Source organism: Amphiura filiformis, chromosome 19 (genome assembly GCF_039555335.1).
Source record: "Amphiura filiformis chromosome 19, Afil_fr2py, whole genome shotgun sequence".
In the NCBI taxonomy this organism is placed as follows: domain Eukaryota; kingdom Metazoa; phylum Echinodermata; class Ophiuroidea; order Amphilepidida; family Amphiuridae; genus Amphiura; species Amphiura filiformis.
In genome coordinates, this window is record NC_092646.1 from 41,489,518 (window position 1) to 41,510,326 (window position 20,809).

Below are 20,809 nucleotides of genomic sequence, written 5' to 3' on the forward strand. Positions count from 1 at the left end.
AGAGAGAAGGCCACTCCCAATGATGAAAAGCCAGAAGGTTTCTGGTGAAACTAACAGCAGAAAAACACAAGTTTTCCATTGGTCTTGACAAAGAACTTTAAATACCGGTAGCTGTTTAATCAACAGACCTAATGAACCCCTCCAGTCATGTTTTTATTGTATTTGTGGACTAATTGGGTTTTTGATGGGATCAAGTTTCTGATTTCATTTTTACTTCACTTACAACAAATGAAAAAGGATATTACAACAAAATTTTCTCACAAGCAAGGTAAGACCAAATGTTACAATCATGGAAAATATGGAAGGGCCACTATTTGTAGAAGTTGAGATATGAGGGTGGTGGTAGAACTTTTTGAATGACCCTGGATACCCATGAGATTGTTCATGGCATGTAATAATAAAAATCCCTTTAAAAGGGATGTACTGGCAAAAGGATGATTTACAATGGCCGGTACAAAAACTCCAACATGTCCAGACTCCAACATGAGTGTGAATGTAGCCTCTGAATGTTGATACTCAATGATGTGTCCGAGTCAAATATTCATATTTTTCAAAAGTACATTTGATGCAATTAGTAAATGTTTAGTATAAATATAAATAATATTTCTATATATATTATATATAATAAGCATTAGGTATGAATATATAAAACAGGAAATTACTGCCTTATCAAAACAAAGCAAATTCAATCTGATTAAGGTGGTACTACACCCCTGGCCAATTTTTATTTGTACCTATTTTTGCATTTTTCTCAAAAATTATAGCGTATTGGTGACAAGTAAGATATGCATATTATAGGGGCAAGGACTACAACTACTGCACTGGAAATTTTATTTCAGCACAGACAACTGTTGTGGAGTTTATACAGTCAAAAATGAGGGAAAACCACTATTTGATCAATAAATCAATAACTACTTGTCTTGAGTCACTGAAATTTCAGCGTAGTAACTCGATTCCTTGCCCCTATAATATACATAACTTTTGTTACCAGTGTGTTATTAGTTTTTGAGAAAAATGCAAAAATAATCACAAATTTATCAAGGGGTGTAGTACCACCTTAAGTCAAGCAAATCATGAGTCATGTTTTAAGCCATTTACACTTTAGGTCACGCACAGTTAATATCAGGGCCAGATTTTACTACAGGGCAAAGATGGGCTTGGGCCAAGGCCCCCCTAGTGGCCAAGGGCCCAAGATCCTGAGAATCTCTAAAGTTGAGAGGATAAAGCAAATAAGCTTATAAAAACAGGGTCTCCCCAACAGTCCGAAACACCGTCAGTTTGAACCACCGTTTTTGCTGTTAAAATGGACCCTCAAATCAGTATTATTGTGAGATATATTAATGATTGAAGTAAATTATACCATAATTTGCCATTTGCAGGGGTTCAGTTGCTAAAAAAAATCAAGTATAAGTAGCCAAACCGGGAGTTTCACAAGTACATCTTTTTTCTTTCTGTACATGTGTAAGCACTGTCAATGTTTAATATGCAAATCCACATGGAGTTGCCCCGTTCAACTTTCACTAGAATCTTTGCGCGAATCGATTTACAAATTCGCGTCGGATTTCTCAGCCTAAAAAAAAAATAAGAAGGAAAAAATGGGAGGAGAATGGAAAGTGGGAAAATGTGTGAAGCCATGCGTGAAGCACAAGTTTGGACAGGGATGAAGTGGGGTAAAGCATGTGAATCCTGATAGCCAGGTGGCTCCCAATTTGAGCCTGGCCCAGGACCCTGAAAAAAGTGAAATCAATGAAGTGAATTATAATGACACTTTGCTCTGGTGTAGGAAAGTAGTATAAAAATCTCTATATTATTTGTGACATGTTTTTATTGTGTTGCATATCAATGGAATCCCATATGCAACATGATTATATTCATATGTCACAAATAATCTGAGATATAAATTTCTTGAAAAAATTTCAAAATTTTTTTGAGGAGAACTGATATTGTCTCATACAACAGGGCTCCAAATACTGAGGGCTAAGCAGGGTGTTAACCAACCACCGATCCACATGTCATTTTGGACAGGCAATTTGCCCCTAACACAGGCAAGATTAATGCTGGTGACATATGCTAAATTCTAAAAATAATGCTTGAATAAGTTCTGTGAACTCCAAACAAGACCAGACTAATAAATCAAGACTAGAGCAATAGCTATTGGGCTATTCCATTTAAAATCCACACTACCCCTGTCGAAGATTTTGGAAATATCTTCCACAGGGGAAGTATGAATTTCAAATGGAATGAGCACATTAAAATAGGCAGCTCCATTTGAATTTCATACACCCTCTGAGAAAGATCAAACCTGCATCTTCCCCTGAGGGAGAATGAGTCTCAAATGGAGCTGCTAATGTGTTAATTCCATTTGAAATTCATACTCCCCTGTGGAAAATATTTCCAAAATCTTCCACAGGGGTAGTGTGGATTTTAAATGGAATAACCCTATTTTGAACTGTTTAAATGGACTGAAGCCCCAGAAGGTGCAGAGGTCTGGTTTCTATGTTTTCAGTCAAATTTTGACCAAATTTTAGTGACAATGACGGGTACTTGTCTGTCAAATCTTAGCTAACACCCTGGGGCTAAGGGTAATTAACCTCAAAATTAAAAAAAAGCCCCCATTGGCAAAATGTACAAGTGTTCATAGAATCTATTAAAAAATATTTTGGTTAGGATTTGACAAGATTTTCACCACAACTCCCTGTCCAAAATTTGACCCTGAAAACATAAAACAGACATCTGCACCTTCTGGAGGTTTAGTCAGTTATTGATTTATTAATCTGGTCTTGCTTTGAGTTCACAGAACTTATTCAAGCATCATTAATTTAGAATTTAGCATATGTCTAAGGCATTAATCTTGCCTGCCCAAGAACCAAACTGCCCATCCAAAATGATGGGTGGACAGGTGGTTGGTTAACCCCTGAGCACTACCTGCCGATCTAACATTGCCTCTGATTGGTCAATTACATGATATCTTCACTTTAATCACCAATCGAATGGAGCTTTGCAAATAATTCACCCCAATTATTTTGCTTGGTGAAATTGTTCTAACAATATTGCTGATTGGTCCAATTACCGTATTGGTCCGAGTATAGTCCCACCCGTTTTTTAGGTGAAAATTTTTCACAATTGATGGGTGGGATTATACTTGAATTTCAACAACAAAAAATTTCAAGATGTTTTGTATTTTTAATATGAAAATTGATAATTTGTATTCATGTCATACTCTATTAATGATTTCAAAATGCATTGAATTTGAATGCATTTTGAAATCATTAATAGACTATGACATGAATACAAATTATCAATTTTCATATTAAAAATACAAAACATCTTGAACTTTTTTTTTTTTAGGTCAACCATGAATGATCCTAGCATCTAGGGTCCAGGGACACTCCAAAACCGATTTTTTTTTTTTTTTTTTTTTACAATTTCTGGAATTTTTCAAAAAAGGGGGTGGGACTATACTCGAACGTGGGACTACACTCGAACGAATACGGTAATAATGAAAACTTCTTTTTGGCCAATCGGCAGGTAGCTCTCATGGGGTTAAGAAACCTACCATCAGGGATAGCTGTAGTAGCATCTGTGATGAGAGTAGTCACAACTATATGTGTAGAAATCAGGAAGAAGAAAAATCAACAGTAAGTTATAAACAAGGAACATGCAGAATTTTTAGATAGCTAGGTTATTCACTTATAGACGAATCCAACGAGCCAAGTCATGGTCAGGATTTGGTCGGCCATTATTGGGTCCCCGCAACACCAAACTGGTGTTATAACTGCCCAATTGGGTGGATTAAAGCCGCTTAAAAATTGATGTTAGATTCTTTTGTGTTGTAAACTGTCATCATTCTTTTGTCTACGTGTAACACGGGTGATATAATGCAGTTTAAAATACCCTCCAAGGCCGCATCATGTCACATTTTAGGTGAGATTGAGCCGACGGGGACCCAGCTATAGCTGCCATTGAGGTGTAGGAATGCGTGAAATTGGATTCGTCTATATTGGGAGTTTACAGTGATATGTGGCATCATAGGGGCACAGGGCATGTGCCCCCCCCCCCCACCAAGCGAGTTGAAAAAATTGAGAAGATCCCATAGGAAAATTGCTGAAAAATGACTTAACAAAAGAGAAGCAAAAAAGAGAAAGGAAAGTGGGAAAAATATGTGAAGCCATGCGTAAAGCACAAGTTTGGACAGGGACGAGGTGGGGTAAAGCATGTGAATTCTGATAGCCAGGTGGCGGCTGGCCCCCAATTTGAGCCTGGTCCAGACCCCCTCAATATGATGACTCGCGCTATAAAATATAGTGGATTAACATGGAAATTTGAATATTTCGCATTTTTGCCGGGTCTCAATTTTATTATATAGTGGAGTGCAGATCAATTGTTGAAAAATGTGAGTAATAATATATCCACATATTTAATTGTTCAAAACAAAGCTATCTACATGTTGTATTAGGTTTATCTGGATTGTCAATTATAACTGTTTGATGGGAATTCATACTATCAAATCCAATTTTTGGTGACATACCTTGTTACAGTTTCATGCTGCTATGCAGCACTTCATCAGACTGGCAACCCAGCTTCTTCTTCTTTCCTGAAGTTGTTGCCGGTGGCGGCGCTAGAAGCTGGTCGAAAATATTCAGTAAGAAAACAACCACGTCATAGGTTGGGAGGATGCTAATATTATATCAAGGGAGGCCAACAGGAACAAAAAACGAGGGCGATACACCATGAACAGAGACGAGGGGAATTATTTCTTACCGAATATTTTCGACCAGCTTCTAGCGCCGCCACCGGCAGCAACTTCAGAAAAGAAGAAGAAGCTGGGTTGCCAGTCTGATGAAGTGCTGCATAGCAGCATGAAACTGTAACAAGGTATGTCACCAAAAAAAGATATCTACAGTTTTAATGACAATTTGTGATATATATCCTTGTTCAAAGAAAACCATGATGATCGAAAAACAAAAAATAACCATTAAAAAACTATGACTCACCTTCTGTAGGAGGATCTGTTGTTGCGGGTGCCCCATATGTAGTATCTGGAAATGAAATTTAAACAGCAGAGAAGGGGGTAAAGATTAAAATTTGACATAAATACTTAAGAACAAATCAAGATTTGGGGCAAGAATATCTACAATCAGGGTTGTCACTATGCCGGACGGCGCTGGACGGGGTCGTCCGGCACTCACAATTTTAAAATTTTTTTTACATTTCGAAAATGGATGATGATATTTCATCATAAAAAGAGCCTGAAATTTTTTTTAGGGGTGGTACCCTAAAGCCTATTCCCGATCCTAGCGTTCCCTAAAAGGATAGTGCGAGGCGCGAGAGCTTCGCTCACTATGTTTCGCCTTCAATATTTTAACCAGTACTTTTTTGGTCCTGGTGACAACCCTGTCTACAATAGCTGCCTTATATACATATGACGCATGGCAGCTTTTGCCGATATGGCTTTCTTTCACTACACCCTCAGTGGCAGCACCACAGGGGGGGCATGGGGACAAATGCCCCCACCCCATCAGAGCTCTTGCTCTGTTGCCCCCCCAGTAAAAACCCAAAATTACGAAAAAATTTTGCTGCAATTTTGTTGATTTTGCCCGGTTAAATTCAATTTGCCCCCGCCCCCCAAACAAAAATAATTCCTGGTGCCACCACTGTACACCCTGGAAATACATGTAGAACTAGTGAGATAAAATTCAGTTTCAATTTCTAGTCAGAATTTAAGATTTTTACTATTGTATTGTTTATATTATTCGATCTCCTCAAATTAAATGCAATATTGCTAAAATGCTGAAAATGTCATTCCATATTATATGAATTTTGTGAGATTTCATCATTTTTGTATATAAAATAAACAGTAAGATCTTGTATAATATTATATTCCATTTCAAAATTCTGTTGTCCTTGAAAAAATGATTTTGTAAAATAAGTTCCGCTTTTTTTAAAAACATTGGAACAAGGTTTTAATTAACAATAACATATACACATGTCTAATTGTCTGCTTTTCTGTACAAAACATAAAGACCTTCTGGCATATATTAAATGCAAACATTGATCCCGATTCAGTGGCACGTCATATCATTTAATTAATGTGTTGAATTTGGCATAAAGCCATGTGAATGCTATTAACAATAACATTAAGATCATGTGCAACACATGTACTGTAATAATCGTACATGCAAAGTATTGCCTTCAATAATAAATTTGATTTTTATTTTTTCTGACAATTATTTATATATATATGTATAGTCTGCATGTATATCAGCTATATCTACCTCAAGTCACCGGCACTAGCTTTGAAGTTCCGTGTGTTCTACGTTAGCTTAGCATTACTTGTGCTTGTACATACTTTTATCCTGGGGGGGGGCACTTCAATTTGAAATGGATATAGGTGTAGGGCTGGCGCTTTTGCACTAAGGGGCATTCGGTGAGAGCAACATGTAAAAAATATGGGGTCATTGGGTGAGAACATGACCTTTTTTTAAATGGAATCTTTGGGTGATTGCCGAAGCAGCGCCAAAAACCTCGAAAATCGAATTTCTAGTTCTAATGGCTTCAAATTTCTTTATTTTTTCAAAATAAGTAACAAAATCAGTGATAAATGAAAGTTGCTGTTCAAATTGAACTTATAAGGGTCTTTGGGTGAAAGATCAAATGGGAAAATAGGGGGTCTCCGGGTGACAGAGCGCGGTGGGAGCATGGGATCGTAAAAAAATATGGGGTCTTTGGGTGACAGCGATGCTGAAAAAGGGGGTCTTAACAGCCCTACATACGCGTCACCTCCAAAGTTGGAGTGCCCCCCCCCGGACTTTTATGTGTGCGTCCAACGTGCTGCATATACATGTACACGTAAGAAACTATGCTAAGCCAACGCAGCACACTCTGAACTTCAAAGCTAGTGCTGGTTATTTGAGGTAGATCACATCTGATTCCACACTGTGTCCCATCTCATTGCATATATACATGCTTGTGAAAAATGTCGCAAATAGTTGCAAAATCATAATATCTTTACTTTGAATTTTTTCATGAATTTGGAGGGGGGTTCAAAATTTGAAAACAAATAAATTTTATACAAATTAGCCAAATTTCCTTGTATTTGGGGGGCAGTGGCGTGGCTGATGGGGGGCAGGGGGCAATTGCCCTCCCTGGCAAAAAATGTCTATTTGGGCCCCCCCCCCAAGGGCAAGGAAAAAGGAGGAGAAAGAGGAAAAAGGAGGAGAAAGAGGAAAAAGAGAGAGAGAGAGGAGAGTAGGGGCAGCCTGGCAAAAATAGTCTATTTGGGCCCCTGCCCCCCCCCAGTGCAGGGAAATTTGGTGGATTTGGGCCCCGCCCTGGGCTTGCCCCTCCTGGAAAAAAAATCCCAGCTACGCCACGGGGGGGGGTATTTCAAGGAGCTTCAGGGATTGGAGGCTAATAATCATAAAAGCTCATGGTATGTACATGTATGTGATGTTGCCCTGAGGGGCAAGATTTTTTCCACCCCGATCCGAGCATTACCCGAATAATACCAACCCGATCCAACCCATCCCAAAAAATTTTGAAACTCACCCGATTCGGACAGATCCGAGCTTCTGTTAACCTCATTCTGGCTTTTCAAAATCCAATACAAAGTTTCAAATCAGATCCGATAAATGTTAAAAGAAAACTAAGGGGCTGTGGAATAATTATGTGTACCCCCAGGGTGGTGAATTCTCAAAGTGGTCTGCCAAAAATCGCTTTACCCCCCCTTTGGCGGTGCCAAAAAATCTTTGCCCCCTTTTGATGTGCCAAAAAATCTTTGCCACCACCCCCCTTTACAAACTAAGATTTTGGGGAACCTGAATTTAAAACCTTAAATTGTCTTATCATACAATGCAAGCGTAGTGAGCATTAAATTTTGCATATTTGAACGTGTTTCTGATGTTTTCCTACACCTTTTTAGAGCATAATATAGAAACGGTGCCCAAAATATCTGTGCCAAAAATTGCTTGCCCCCCTTTTTCGACCTAAATCGCTTGACCCCCCTTTCGACCTGCAAAACAATGCTTGCCCCTCCCTTTTGGCCTGCCCCAAAATCTTTCGCCCCCCATTATTCACCACCCCGGGGTACACACAATTATTGCACCACCCCTAAGAATGACCTATGCACATGTATCAGGCATGAGAATGATCATCCATGAAAAAACCCTGAAAAGTTTGAAAAAGCCTGAAAAAGCGTGTGAAATGAGGCTAAAAAGGCCAAAATCGGGTTGAAATTAAAAGAAAGTGAGGAAATTTGGACCATAAAAAAGCAGGAAATCCTGCAAAAGCAGGAAAATTCAAATGCCTGATGTATGCAATCACCCATATTCATAATAATTATGATTTATAATCACCTGAAGTGAAACTTTACTGTGAATAAAGAAATTTGTGAACACAACGCCGCTTATTTTTGTTCTGATCCTGACTCGAACCGAAAGAAATGACCCGGTCCGTTTGAACTCGGCGAGAACTCATATCACCCCGATCCGGCCTAACCTGATGATATATATGCCCCGATTCGTTAATTTCAAACAATTTTCAATCCGATTTGCTTTTGGTCCGAATTGGTTCGGGGTATTTCGGAAACTGCGTAGCATCGCATGACCTCGTTCTTTTTACGCGATAATCAGACGGAACATACAGACACCGCTGAAGTAATTTGCTGTATAGTATAGCATATATATATATGTGCTTACTATCGAGTGATTTTAAAACATGCAAACATGATGAAGAGCCCCATATCCACAAAAGTGTAAAGGGTTTTGAGCAAATCATTGATACACATATAGTTATTATACGAACAAGTAAACCTGCAAATGCATGTCTCAACCCCATTGAGGCCCATTCAGTGATTTGCTCATCCGGATGATCGTAAAAATCATCAAAATTCAGATTTTGGTACCTTTGTCATTATCATACATGTAGATGTGCTACATGTAACATAGCATGCGAGTGGTTCAGCCGAAAGCCGTGTATTTAAAAGACAAAATAAGACATTTTACACGAATCTGTAATTTAGATACTGACAGTATCTAAATTAGCTACATGTACAAATGTATTTGAATGGGGCTTCAACTTCGTCAGTACTGCTGTTTTCTTTGTTTTTTTTGCCAAATTTGTCATTTTTACCAAATGACAATTTGAATGACTTATCCTTCACTTTTAAGCAATTTATAAACAATTTATTTTTTTTACACTTGTGCTGGGATCACTACAGGGATCACTATAAAATGGGTGTTTAGCTCAGTTGGTAAAGCACCAGATTTTGGTACAACTTCATGTTTTCAAAAGAACTCAATAGTAGTATTAAAGCACATATGCTAACATCCAGTTTTTACGGTATATTGCTCTAGATTCAAAATGTGGCCTACATGTTTAATACGAGGGGGTATCCAAAAGTTTTTGACATCACCCAGAAGGAAAAGAGCTATATTGATGAAATTATGTCAGTGTAATCACTGGTCCTTATGTACATTATGGTCCAAAAATGGTCTCATAAGTATGTTTACTTTCTGTACATGGGGCACTACATTGTAGATGGGCAGTAGGCGCATAACCTGCAATATGGTGAACATTGAGGCACGCATCATGATTAAGTTCCTGCATTTGAAGGGTTAGGCCTACAATGCTCAGAAAATCTATGATGAAATTAAAGCAATCTATGGTGATGATTGCCCATCATATGGCACTATTGCTTTTTGAAAAAGGAATTTCCAAACTGGCCACATGTCCCTCACAGATGAGCCAAGAAGTGGGCGTCCATCACTTACGGATGATGCGCCACAGTGAAAAAACTCAAGAAAGTGGAGGATCTTATCACGAAAAGGTTATCGCCTACTTCCCATCTAGCGCCACCTGTGAAGAAAGTAAACATACTTATGAGACCATTTTTGGACCATAATGTACATAAGGACCAGTGATTACACTGACAAAATTTCATCGGTATAGCACTTTCACTTCTGTGTGATGTCAAAAACTTTTGGATACCCCTCGTATGTATTATACATTGTATGATGGCAATAAAGACTACGAAAAAAAAAGACATGAGAATTTGCAATTACTTTTCAACTACAACATTTGTTACATTGTTTTTGACTCGCTTCATTGGATCAAATATTATTTCACTTATCTAAATTAGCTATGTATTTGAATGGGGCTTCAACTTCGTCAGTACTGCTGTTTTCTTCATTTTTTTGCCAAATTTGTCATTTCAAAAATACCAAATGACAATTTGAATGACTTATCCTTCACTTTTAAGCAATTTATAAACAATTTAATTGTTTTACACTTGCGCTGGGATCACTACAGGGATCACTAAATGGGTGTTTAGCTCAGTTGATAAAGCACCAGATTTTGGTACAACTTCATGTTTTCAAAAGCACTCAATAGTATTAAAGGGGGGTAATCCTATTGGTTTTGGATATGGATTGTCTTTAAAATTACATATAATATCAAATATTGTCCCCTTTATGCAGCTTTGTGAAAAAAACGAGAGCATTTTCTGCGTAAATGTGAATAAATAGCAAAATTTGCAACCCAATACTTGGTATGCGTGAATTGCATTCTGGGAAGGCAAGCAATAACATGTGCCGTAATTCCCGTTCGTCATGTGCCATGCGTGCGTGGTTGCACTGACATTTTACAGCTCCACTGTACTAGGTACACATTACAATACTACGGTGACATTTCCCCACAACCAGTCTTTTCCTGTTCATCTGTATATCAAATTCATGATGATTTTTGTATATAAATTATGGCAATAGAGCTCAATAACAAAGCAAAGAAGAAATGCCCCGACGACAATGCTGGAAATGCCCGTATTGAACGGAAAATTTAGATTTTTAAAAACTCTTTTTCGTACCGATTCAGAAAAAAAAAGAAACCAAATATATTTCCCTTTGCAATATGTACATTTCAAATGAATGTAAATAATTTTGGGTTTAAAAAATGGAGCAGAAAAAAACCTTTAACTACCGGGATTTGAACCGGGGACCTCTGGTACAAAAATACAACGCTCTAACCAACTGTGCCACACGGGCAGCTTCTAATTTTGGAAGATATTTTTAAAGCTTTATAGTAACATTGTCGATCTGAAGTCTCTTCAGCAGTTATTGCGGTTCGCTCTTTTCATACAATGTGAATGATGCGAAACCAAACTAGCTGTTGAGGAGATTATAATTATCTACGATAAGCCTGTCCAGAATTCGAGAAATTGGTAGCCACCAAGGGAGGTATATTGGCATGAATTCTCCAATTTCTCCGGAAATACATCGACTTGGACCGTCAAATTTCAGAATAGGAATAAGAATAATACGATCTATTTTGTGATACCAAAAACTCATTAACAATGACAAAAATCGGGGGGATGATGTTGTCGATCGGGTTACGGACCTTTAAAGCACATATGCTAACATCCAGTTTTTACAGTATTGCTCTAGATTCAAAATGTGGCCTGTTTAATATGTATTATACATTGTATGATGGCAATAAAGACTACGAAAAAAAGACATGAGAATTTGCAATTACTTTTAAACTACAACATTTGCAACATTGTTTTTGACTCGCTTCACTGGATCAAATATTATTTCATTTGCCATGAAAGCTGGCATATGCTGGTAATTGCTGTACGGTAATTAGGAAACCACTAATTAAAAGGGATGGCTATGTATAGTTACAATGTACATCATGTGCTCGTTCTTTGACTTGATTACCTGCAAGGCAAAAGAAACATGTTCTACTACTGGTACCCAGATTGTGTTTTGGGGGTGAATAACAAATTCAACATTTTTCAAAATATTATTTTTTATGCAAAAATGTGGGGTTTTTTTTTCACGATTTCTGTGATTAGCCTCTTTCAAACACAAAAAAAATAAAAATAAAAACCCTGCCTCACCGACCCTATTTTGAAAGTCTGTCAGCCCATATAGGTTTTTTTTCTTCATCATGTAATAATGAAAATTTCAGTTTAAATAGTCAATTAAAATAGTTCTAATTAATAGTAATAATGTTAGCTAAGGTTCAAAGGTCACTGCCGTGTAACAGCTGGCATGGAACAAATATATGCCAACAACTTATCTCACTTTCCGGAACAAAAACTGGTCAAATCAATAAATTAATACAAACATGTGACTATATGTCTATCATAATTATTCATATCTGTTTAAACTATATTTATAGTGTGGTAGTTGTATGTGCATGTACGTACATGTGGGTGTGGGGAGGTGCGGATGTGTACTTTGTAAATAACGGGTCAATGACATTGTAATGACTACTATACAAATTTTCTGATTGTACATATTGTATTGGAATTTAGCCCAGAGAATTTATGAAATTATACTGGCTGTGCAATAATTATGTGCCCTGTGCAGGAGGGTGAATTTCCAAATGATGTGCTAAAAATAGCTACAATCCCCCTCCTGATGTACCAAAAACCCTTGCCCAACATGCCAAATTCAATGTACAATGTATGATACAAAAGTAGCAATAGGTAGATTAGACTAGAGCAATATTAATTACTAGGTGGTCACCCGTATTTGGCGGTTCTCGGCTGTCGCAATTACCTGGCTGATGGTGACTGTACCCACCAAGTTTCATGCCCATACGACAGTTTTTACTAATTTGACCTCAGATGACCCCTGGTGACCCTGAAATGACCTTCCCAAAATTTAGCTCTAAATGGTGACTGTACCCACCAAGTTTCATGCCCATACAACAGTTTTTACTAATTTGACCTCAGATGACCCCGGTGACCCCAAAATGACCTTCCAAAAATTTGGCTATAAATGTTGACTGTACCCACCAAGTTTCATGCTCATATGACAGTTTTTAACTAATGCCCTGGGGAGGGTAAAATTGGGGGGAAGAAATTTTGGCAAGCCGAAGGGGGGGGACAAGCCGAGGGGAGTACAGAAACCCTTAAATATGCAAAAATTTGGCATGTTCAAGGGGGGGGTAAGAATTTTTAGCGGGCCGATGGGAGGGGGCGGGTAAGTGATTTTTGGAGGGCCAAGAGGGGGCAAACAATTTTTGGCGAGCCGTTTTGAAATTTTACCCCCCGGGGAAGCTCATGTATTATCAAGTCTTGCCACATGAAACATAGCTAAATTCATGAATGCTTACACTTGTGCAAAAATTTCAATTTAATGACCACAATTGTAAGAAAACATGCAATATAAAAAGCATGTTTTTTGGCCCATTTTCCCTCAAATTGCTAAAATATTGAAAGTTGAATTTTATGAACAGTTAGAACTAACTAAACGATTAGGATAGCTGTTTCATTTGGCAAAACTAGATTTTTTTTTTTTTTTTAAATGGCGCTGTATTTTTTTTTTTTTTTTTTAATGGCGCTGTACAAATGTATGTACATATTGTGTACACAATGTATTTTAAAACATTTCAAAATGTTAATCTCTTATCATAATTTTCTATTATCTGTGATCAAGACAACTATGTGGGCTTGTAGGTAAAGATAGGCAAGGTAAAGGTTATTCCCATCACGGTCTGTTTAAATATGTACCTGATTGACAAAGTTTGTAGGCTACACTCCTGGTGGGTACTCGGAAGAGCGGTACAAATGACCATACAAGGACGTGCGGCAAACATTTAGGTTTAACACTTACATTTTTGTACCATAATGTACATAAGGACCAGTAATTACACAAAATTTCATCGATATAGCTCCTTCACTTCTGGGTGATTTCAAAAACCTTTTGATACCCCCTCGTATATGTTCATAACTAGTGTGATAATGTATATTGTTACCATACATTATTTACAGCATAGGCCTTCAACTGTTCAACAGCAATACATGCATTTATTGATATCTATAGTTGGTTGATATCACATTTTAAAATAGAAATTTGTTCATGACCTAAATGCTGTTACCATAGCAACCTATTCATCACTTTCCTCTTTTAAAGAAGGTCCATATTAGAATAAAAATTCCCTTTAAAAGGGAAAGCCAGCCTCAATGTAGAAGAGGTCTTGTAATTAGTTTTGGTCAATGTGAAAGGCATTTTTAGGATCACGCTTACATCTACATGACAGTCCACCAAACCATCAACGATGAGAACATGCACACTGAAACAGCAGAAAACATTAATTCCTAATCTCATGTCAACTCTTTTAATTCATTACATGTACTCCAAATTGTTCTGGTCTGTTTGTTTTGTTGTTGTTGTTGTTGTTGTTGTTGTCGTTGGTTTTTTTGTCTTTTCAGCTTTTTACCCACGATATCTCAATTTCCAATTTTGTAATACCAGAACTTACGAACTCAATATCTTCGCTTAGGAATGTCCGATTTCACTGCTTTCGATATATACACTGCCGGTTTGAGTTAACTTACATGTACATTTTATTTTAAAATAACTTAATTAATTCGCAATGTATAGTTTAAGCCTACTATATTATAATAGATAGTGGCCAGCACATTTATAAAGGACTGGTTACTCACTACAATCTTCACTCTTAAACTGTGTTTTTCTGAATGTGCTGATCATGTTGATTGCTAGTCGGAAACTCCTGCGAAGCTATGGACATGGCATCTTACATACTCCATTCTATAACAGTCTGCCTAGTGCCTTGTGTGTTTTCTCTTCAATCATTTTGTTGAATGTAATTTTATGAATCAAAAGTTATGTGTCATTTTATTTATAATAAAGAAGTTATTAAATTAATAAAGTAAGACAATTTATTTATCTATAAGTGCATGTCAAATGGGGTACATTGTTCAATACTATATCATAAATTATGCCCATATTATAGCTAGGCCCTAAAAACTTTATTTTGCATCGGATTTTTCCCGTTGAAAAGACAAAACTGATGTTTATGATAGCAACCATTTCATCAATAACATTTTGAGTCATTTTTATCCATAAAAGCGACACAGGATATGATAGATAACTACTTTCACATCAATATGGTCCATATGATCACAGATTGTTGAGAATCTGTGATATGATCCGAGGATATGATGAAGATTTTGATTCTATAGATCTGTTATCAACATGATATCACGCTGTTCAGTGGTCAAGGAGGAAGGACCCCCGGTCAAGGACAGTGATATGACATCATAGGTGATGTCAGATTTTCTTCTGCTGACCATATGATGCTATATATATTAACTATTATTGTTACATTTAGGCCTTTAAACTTTTAAAGTCATAATTAATTAGTTCAAACATAACTTTGGTAATAATCACTCGTATTCTATCGTTGAAACGGCAAAACATACTTACTTTTCCTAACAAATCGAATTAAAATATTTTAAAAAAAATTTAACCACAAAAANTAAAAAAAANATCATTCCAATACCACTAAAATATAATCTCTTGAGTAAACTGACCCCAAACCTGAAACAGGTACCAGCCCGAATGGGCTGGCGAAAAAAACAATAAGCTATAAATGGACCAGTCTTTTCCATGCTCTATGTACAGGTTCATTTGGGGGGGTAGTCCACTGTTTGCATGTAAGTACATTTATTTTGGAAAGGGTCCATTGGAAATAGTCTACATTATCCATATATGTTTAAAGTAGGTAATGGGCCACTTTACTTGTATTATGCTTGGGAAACAATTAAGCAACAGTAATGATCTCAGGCTGTACTTGTGCATATCATGCATAATATCTGTTTGTGTGTATTGTACATTTATTTTGGAGAGGGTCCACACTTTGGAAATAGTCTACATTATCCACATATAAAGTAGGCAATGGGCCCCATTACCTACTTTACTTGTATTATGCTGGGGAAATGATTTTAAAAGCATCATGATCTCCTGCATATGCATAAGGGCTGTGCAATAATTATGAGCCCTGGGGAGGATAAAATTGGGGGGGGCAAGAAATTTTTACGAGCCGAAAGGGGAGGCAAGCAATTTTGGCAAGCCGAGAGGGGGGGGCAAGTGATTTTGGCACACATTCATGGGGCGCCTTTTAAATAAAACGTGCTAAAAAGGCTTAGGAAAACGGTACAGAAACGTTTAAATATGCAAATTTTCCTGCTCGCTGCACTCGCAACATGTATATAGTCCATTTAAGATTTGGAAATTGGGATCCCAAACATTTGGCATGTGCAAGGGGGGGGGCAAAGAATTTTTGGCGGGCCGAGGTGGGGGCAAGAGATTTTTGGCAGGCCGAGAGGGGGAGGCAAGCAATTTTTGGCGAGCAATTTGGGGGGCTCATAATTATTGCACAGCCCCTAATATCTGTTGTGTGTATTGTATACCTCGACTGCTTACATCAGTATGCAGTAACCACCGTTTATCAGTGGAAGCTGGTAGCCTAATGGATAGAGCGTCCGTCTAGTGATCAGAAGGTCGTGGGTTCATATCCTATGCTGGCACATCCCTTGCATTTTTTTCATGTTGGGTTGTGTGCCGGTCAGATTTGTGTTTATTTGTTGTATTGCTTAATTGTAACACTTTGGGGGTGGACTTAACCAGTGGTGGCACCAGGAATTTTTTTTGGGGGGAGGGGGGCATTAGGGGGGGGGCAAAAGTGAATTTCAGGGGGGCAAAATCAACAAATTTTGCACAAAATTACCACAAAAAAAGTGGAAATTTTCATAATTTTGGGTTTTTTCTGGGGGGCAAAAGGGGGAGGCAAGAGTTCTGACTGAGGGGGACATTTCCCCATGCCCCCCCCCTGTGGCACCGCCACTGGACTTAACTGTTCTTTATTTCCTACGTTATCTCATTTTTGTTATAATTACTCATTTAGACTTTGATCTCTGTGACATTGGCAATTGTCATGATCCTACATGCAACATCAACACGATAGACACATGCTATACATGTAATATGATTGTAACCTGAGACAAGAATACCAAAAGAGATTGGAAGCACCGGCGAAATCAACTGAACCGTGCCAACTAGTGTCTGTTTAGCATGGGCTGGAGACAAAATATCTGTAGTACATGTAAAGATTTACTACAAAATTTGAGGTTTGATCTGTGTTACCATGGTTACCTACACATTCATAATTTCATATCATTAAAGCTTAAGATTTTCTTATTTTAATGTTAAAATAAATACACAATTTGCAGCTAAAATGTAGACAAATGACTGTAATATTGAAATTTGACAAAAAATGTAACAAACTTGTGCTTCAAACTACATATTATTGAGACCTACATCATGATTTTTAACCATTGCAATGCATTTTAAAGGAAATAATACACCATGTTATGGGCAACTTTAAATTTACCTAAGTTTTTGCAATAATTTGTATTTTTTTACCAAAAATGTCACTTTTTTATGCCTAACCAGACGTTGCACACAGCGATGAATGGGCTCAAACTTAGCACTACTTTCGGGCTCTGTTGCTATTTAGTATACTATCCAGAGCGGTTGCGTCAGACGCGCTCGATTGAACGTCTCGCGCTACGCGCTCGCTAAGTCCGTGAGGGCCACAGACTGCAGCTAGCTCAGACTATGCTTCCGATCTCAGTCTTTTGGTATTCTTGTCTCAGATTGAAATACATTGTATAAATGTAAATGGTTACAGTCAACAGAGAAAAACATCATGTGACACCGGTCTCAGTTTCAAGACAACAAGCAACAAATTTCGATGATTTTCATATATATATACATTTTTAGAATTGCTATTAAAGCCTTAATGTACGATTTCCGTCAAATTTTGATTGATTTTGTTATTCTTTATTCAAAATGTTGAAATAATATTAGTAATAACTGACGGGAAGGGTTGCTGTCCATTTTAGGTTGAAATAACAAGGTAAAGTGAAAAAAAAACCCACTGGTTATTTTGGCCATTTAACACACAGTTCTATACTATTATGATTTCTGTACTCCCCATTATATTACAAGTTAACTTTACAAGTTAAAATTTTACTCCTTTGGGGATCACCAATAGTGAGTTCCTTTAAACAGCAGCGAGCAAATTCAATTCAATTTCTATTTACACTCGACTCCTAATCAACTCAAAGTTCAAATCTTATTTACAAATATTTGTGTCAAAGTTCAATCTTATTTACAAATAAATGCATGCAAGGTTTTGTAACTGGCACATGATTATTACTTTAATTAAGGCAGGTCAGAGGGAAGCATGACCTAGCAATGTTTACAGTCAAATATTGAGGTAAATAAAAGCCGACACATGACCATTTGGTATGTGAGTTCTATGAAGGAGTAAAGAGGTGTCATTTCTGCCCCATGTGCATGATTTTTTTGGGGAGGGGGAAATAAAGAAGTACGCTCCAGTTTTTGGCTTACGGGGAAAATATGCCTCCAGCCATCCCACTTGCCTTAATTGGATATATTTAGTAACTTACATACACCATGTTTACAATTTATAAATTATATTAATTATGTAAGAGCGAACTGACTGATCTAGGCATGTAGAACCTGTGTTTTGCCTTGCTTACTCATACTGTACAGGCCATGGTCATACAATTGTATTTAAAACAGGATTTAAAAAAAAGACATGGAAATAAGGATTATTTAATTCCTCAACTTCCTCAACTTCCTTTTTTTAGTCCAGCCGAGCGACAGCTGGACTTTTGTTTTTGGGCAGTTTCTGCTTCTTCTTCATTCTTCTGTCAACCATGACATACATGTAATTGGCTCTAGCTGGGACTTCATTATTTGACCGATTGTAACCTAACTTGGGCAAAAGCTTCAAAACCCCAGCAAAGCCGAGTAGCGAGGCCGAAGGCCGAGCTTCGCCTCGATATATAGTTCTTCTGTCAGCTGAGAGTCATTCTTGAAGGACTAGCTGGTACCTATAGGGTAAACATGGATTTATTGAACACTGAATATATTGATGGGTGCACTTTCAACCCCCAGCGGCCCAGCCCCCATGTAGATAAAATGCATACCCGGGCTGCGTACAGAAGCAATCAAGACATTTTGAACAGTGTCACCACAAATTAATTATCTACAGGTAAATTCAGGCTAGTGATCTCGGAGTGCCCCTTTAAAATTGAAATTAAACTATTTATTGTAGAGCAACAGCAAAATTCTATGCATGCATTCATCCATCAAGGTCATTATGTTAAATTCAGCATTATCACATGCAATGACAATGGATATTCCCAGGTAGCTGTGTTTATTGTATGGAATATTTTGAGAATAAAATATTATTGCGCTAGAGTGTATTTAGTTGTGTTCACACGGTCGGACATAAGTAAGTTATTACCAGTAATAAGCGACTTAAAACCGGTAATTACAGGTAGTAAGTGACTTAAATCTGACTGTGTGAACACGACTTTAGACCCAATTGCTTGATGATTTCTGTACAGCCTCCATTTTATTGTTATTCATAATTACATGTACGAGTACCGTACAGATACCGGTACTCAACACACTGAGTACTGGTATCTGTGATAAGAATTATCACGACATGTGTGTATGTTTATAATTTTAAAGCATAATTTGATCTTAATTACTGTTTACTTTCAACTTTAAAAAAATATAAATTTAAACTAAATCAGGTTTCAGTTTCCTGGTTCATTATTAGGCCTAATGGTGAACTACAGAGTGTTAAGTGTACGATGCGGGCCCATTGTATTTTACTGTTACATGCCTGTAAAGACTGCTACAATGAAATGTCAGTTTAAAGGAAGGTGACCAGATATAGTTGGAAAATTAATTTTTAAAAACTTTTATGTAACATAAAATATCATCCCTTTCAAGCATTCATGCAAAAAGAACATGTAAATGTTCCTTGTAAATGTGACTAATTCCTTACGGAATTACTGACATTTATACAGCGTGATACTGGTAGTCTACAGTATTTTTTATAAAATAAGCTGATGAATTCCAGTAATTAAAGATGCACCATGTGCTTGGCTAGATATTAAAGATTTTTTTTTTCACGTATGTCATCTTGTGGAAATTTATGCAGCCATAGAATATCTTCTCAGGCTAATATAATGAACGATAATCTCCTATAAGGCGCCATCGGTGGCAGCTAACTTACTTATAACCTCCATTAGGCTAATGAAATGAAATTTTTTCAGTGAAATATGAGGTCATGATTTCATTATTCATTATTTTGGAAAATTTCATTATTGTCAAAACTTTGATTTACATGGCTATTGTAATTCCATCAATACAAATGTACTGGTCTCCCTGGAAGACCTGATTTTATATATACATAAACATGATAATAAGATAATAAGAAATATATATTTAACAAAATGAAGGAATTAAGCATGATACAAAACAAAATGCAAAAATGTATATAACTCAAATTATTATACAAAACTTACAGAATACAGATCAATAGCATTTTTAAATTCACCCAAACTCATTGAATTGAAATTGACACGAAGATTGGGAGGAAGCTTGTTCCAAGCAACTGAAGATCTATAAAGGAAAGTTTTCTTTCCAGAAGAGGTTTTCCATATATTGGAACAACCAAACTGTTTTAAGCGCTTGACCCCTTGTGCATTTGGAATGAGTAGAATGAGTGAAAATAAAATTTGAAGAAAGATACTCAGGAGCAATGTGTGTGAGACATTTAAAAGTTAAAATAAGTAATTGATGCTCCCATCTACAGCCAAGTTTAACTCAGTCCAGGTCTTTATATCATATTGTCCACTGAAGTTCTGATATCTGCAGAGAGCAAAACACGAGCCAGCCTATTGTGCAAAATCTGGAGCTCATTATTGTGACAGGCACTGAAATTGGACCAAACAGAACTGCAGTAGTCAAAATGAGGAAAGAAGAGGGCTTGCGAAAGCATTTTGACAGTTTTCCATGGAAGGTATTGCTTTACTCTACGAATGACTAGATGCGTTTGGATATGTTAGAAGATAAATAATTAACATGTTCATTCCATGATAGATTGG

The 20,809-nt window shown here is 37.1% G+C and overlaps 1 protein-coding gene across 2 annotated transcripts in view; it reads right to left on the reverse strand.

Annotated features, from left to right (window-relative positions):
• The window catches only part of LOC140141318 (uncharacterized), a 41,476-nt gene that overhangs the window by 11,119 nt on the left and 9,548 nt on the right, over nucleotides 1-20,809 (reverse strand). Inside the window, exons 2-3 of one of the 2 annotated variants that reach the window (XM_072163150.1) lie at nucleotides 4,995-5,039; nucleotides 3,557-3,601 (exon numbers count right to left, since the gene is read on the reverse strand). In XM_072163150.1, coding sequence (XP_072019251.1) covers nucleotides 3,557-3,601; nucleotides 4,995-5,039 — 90 coding nt within the window. The remainder of the gene's footprint in view (nucleotides 1-3,556; nucleotides 3,602-4,994; nucleotides 5,040-20,809) is intronic. The other variant, XM_072163151.1, reaches the window with a different exon arrangement.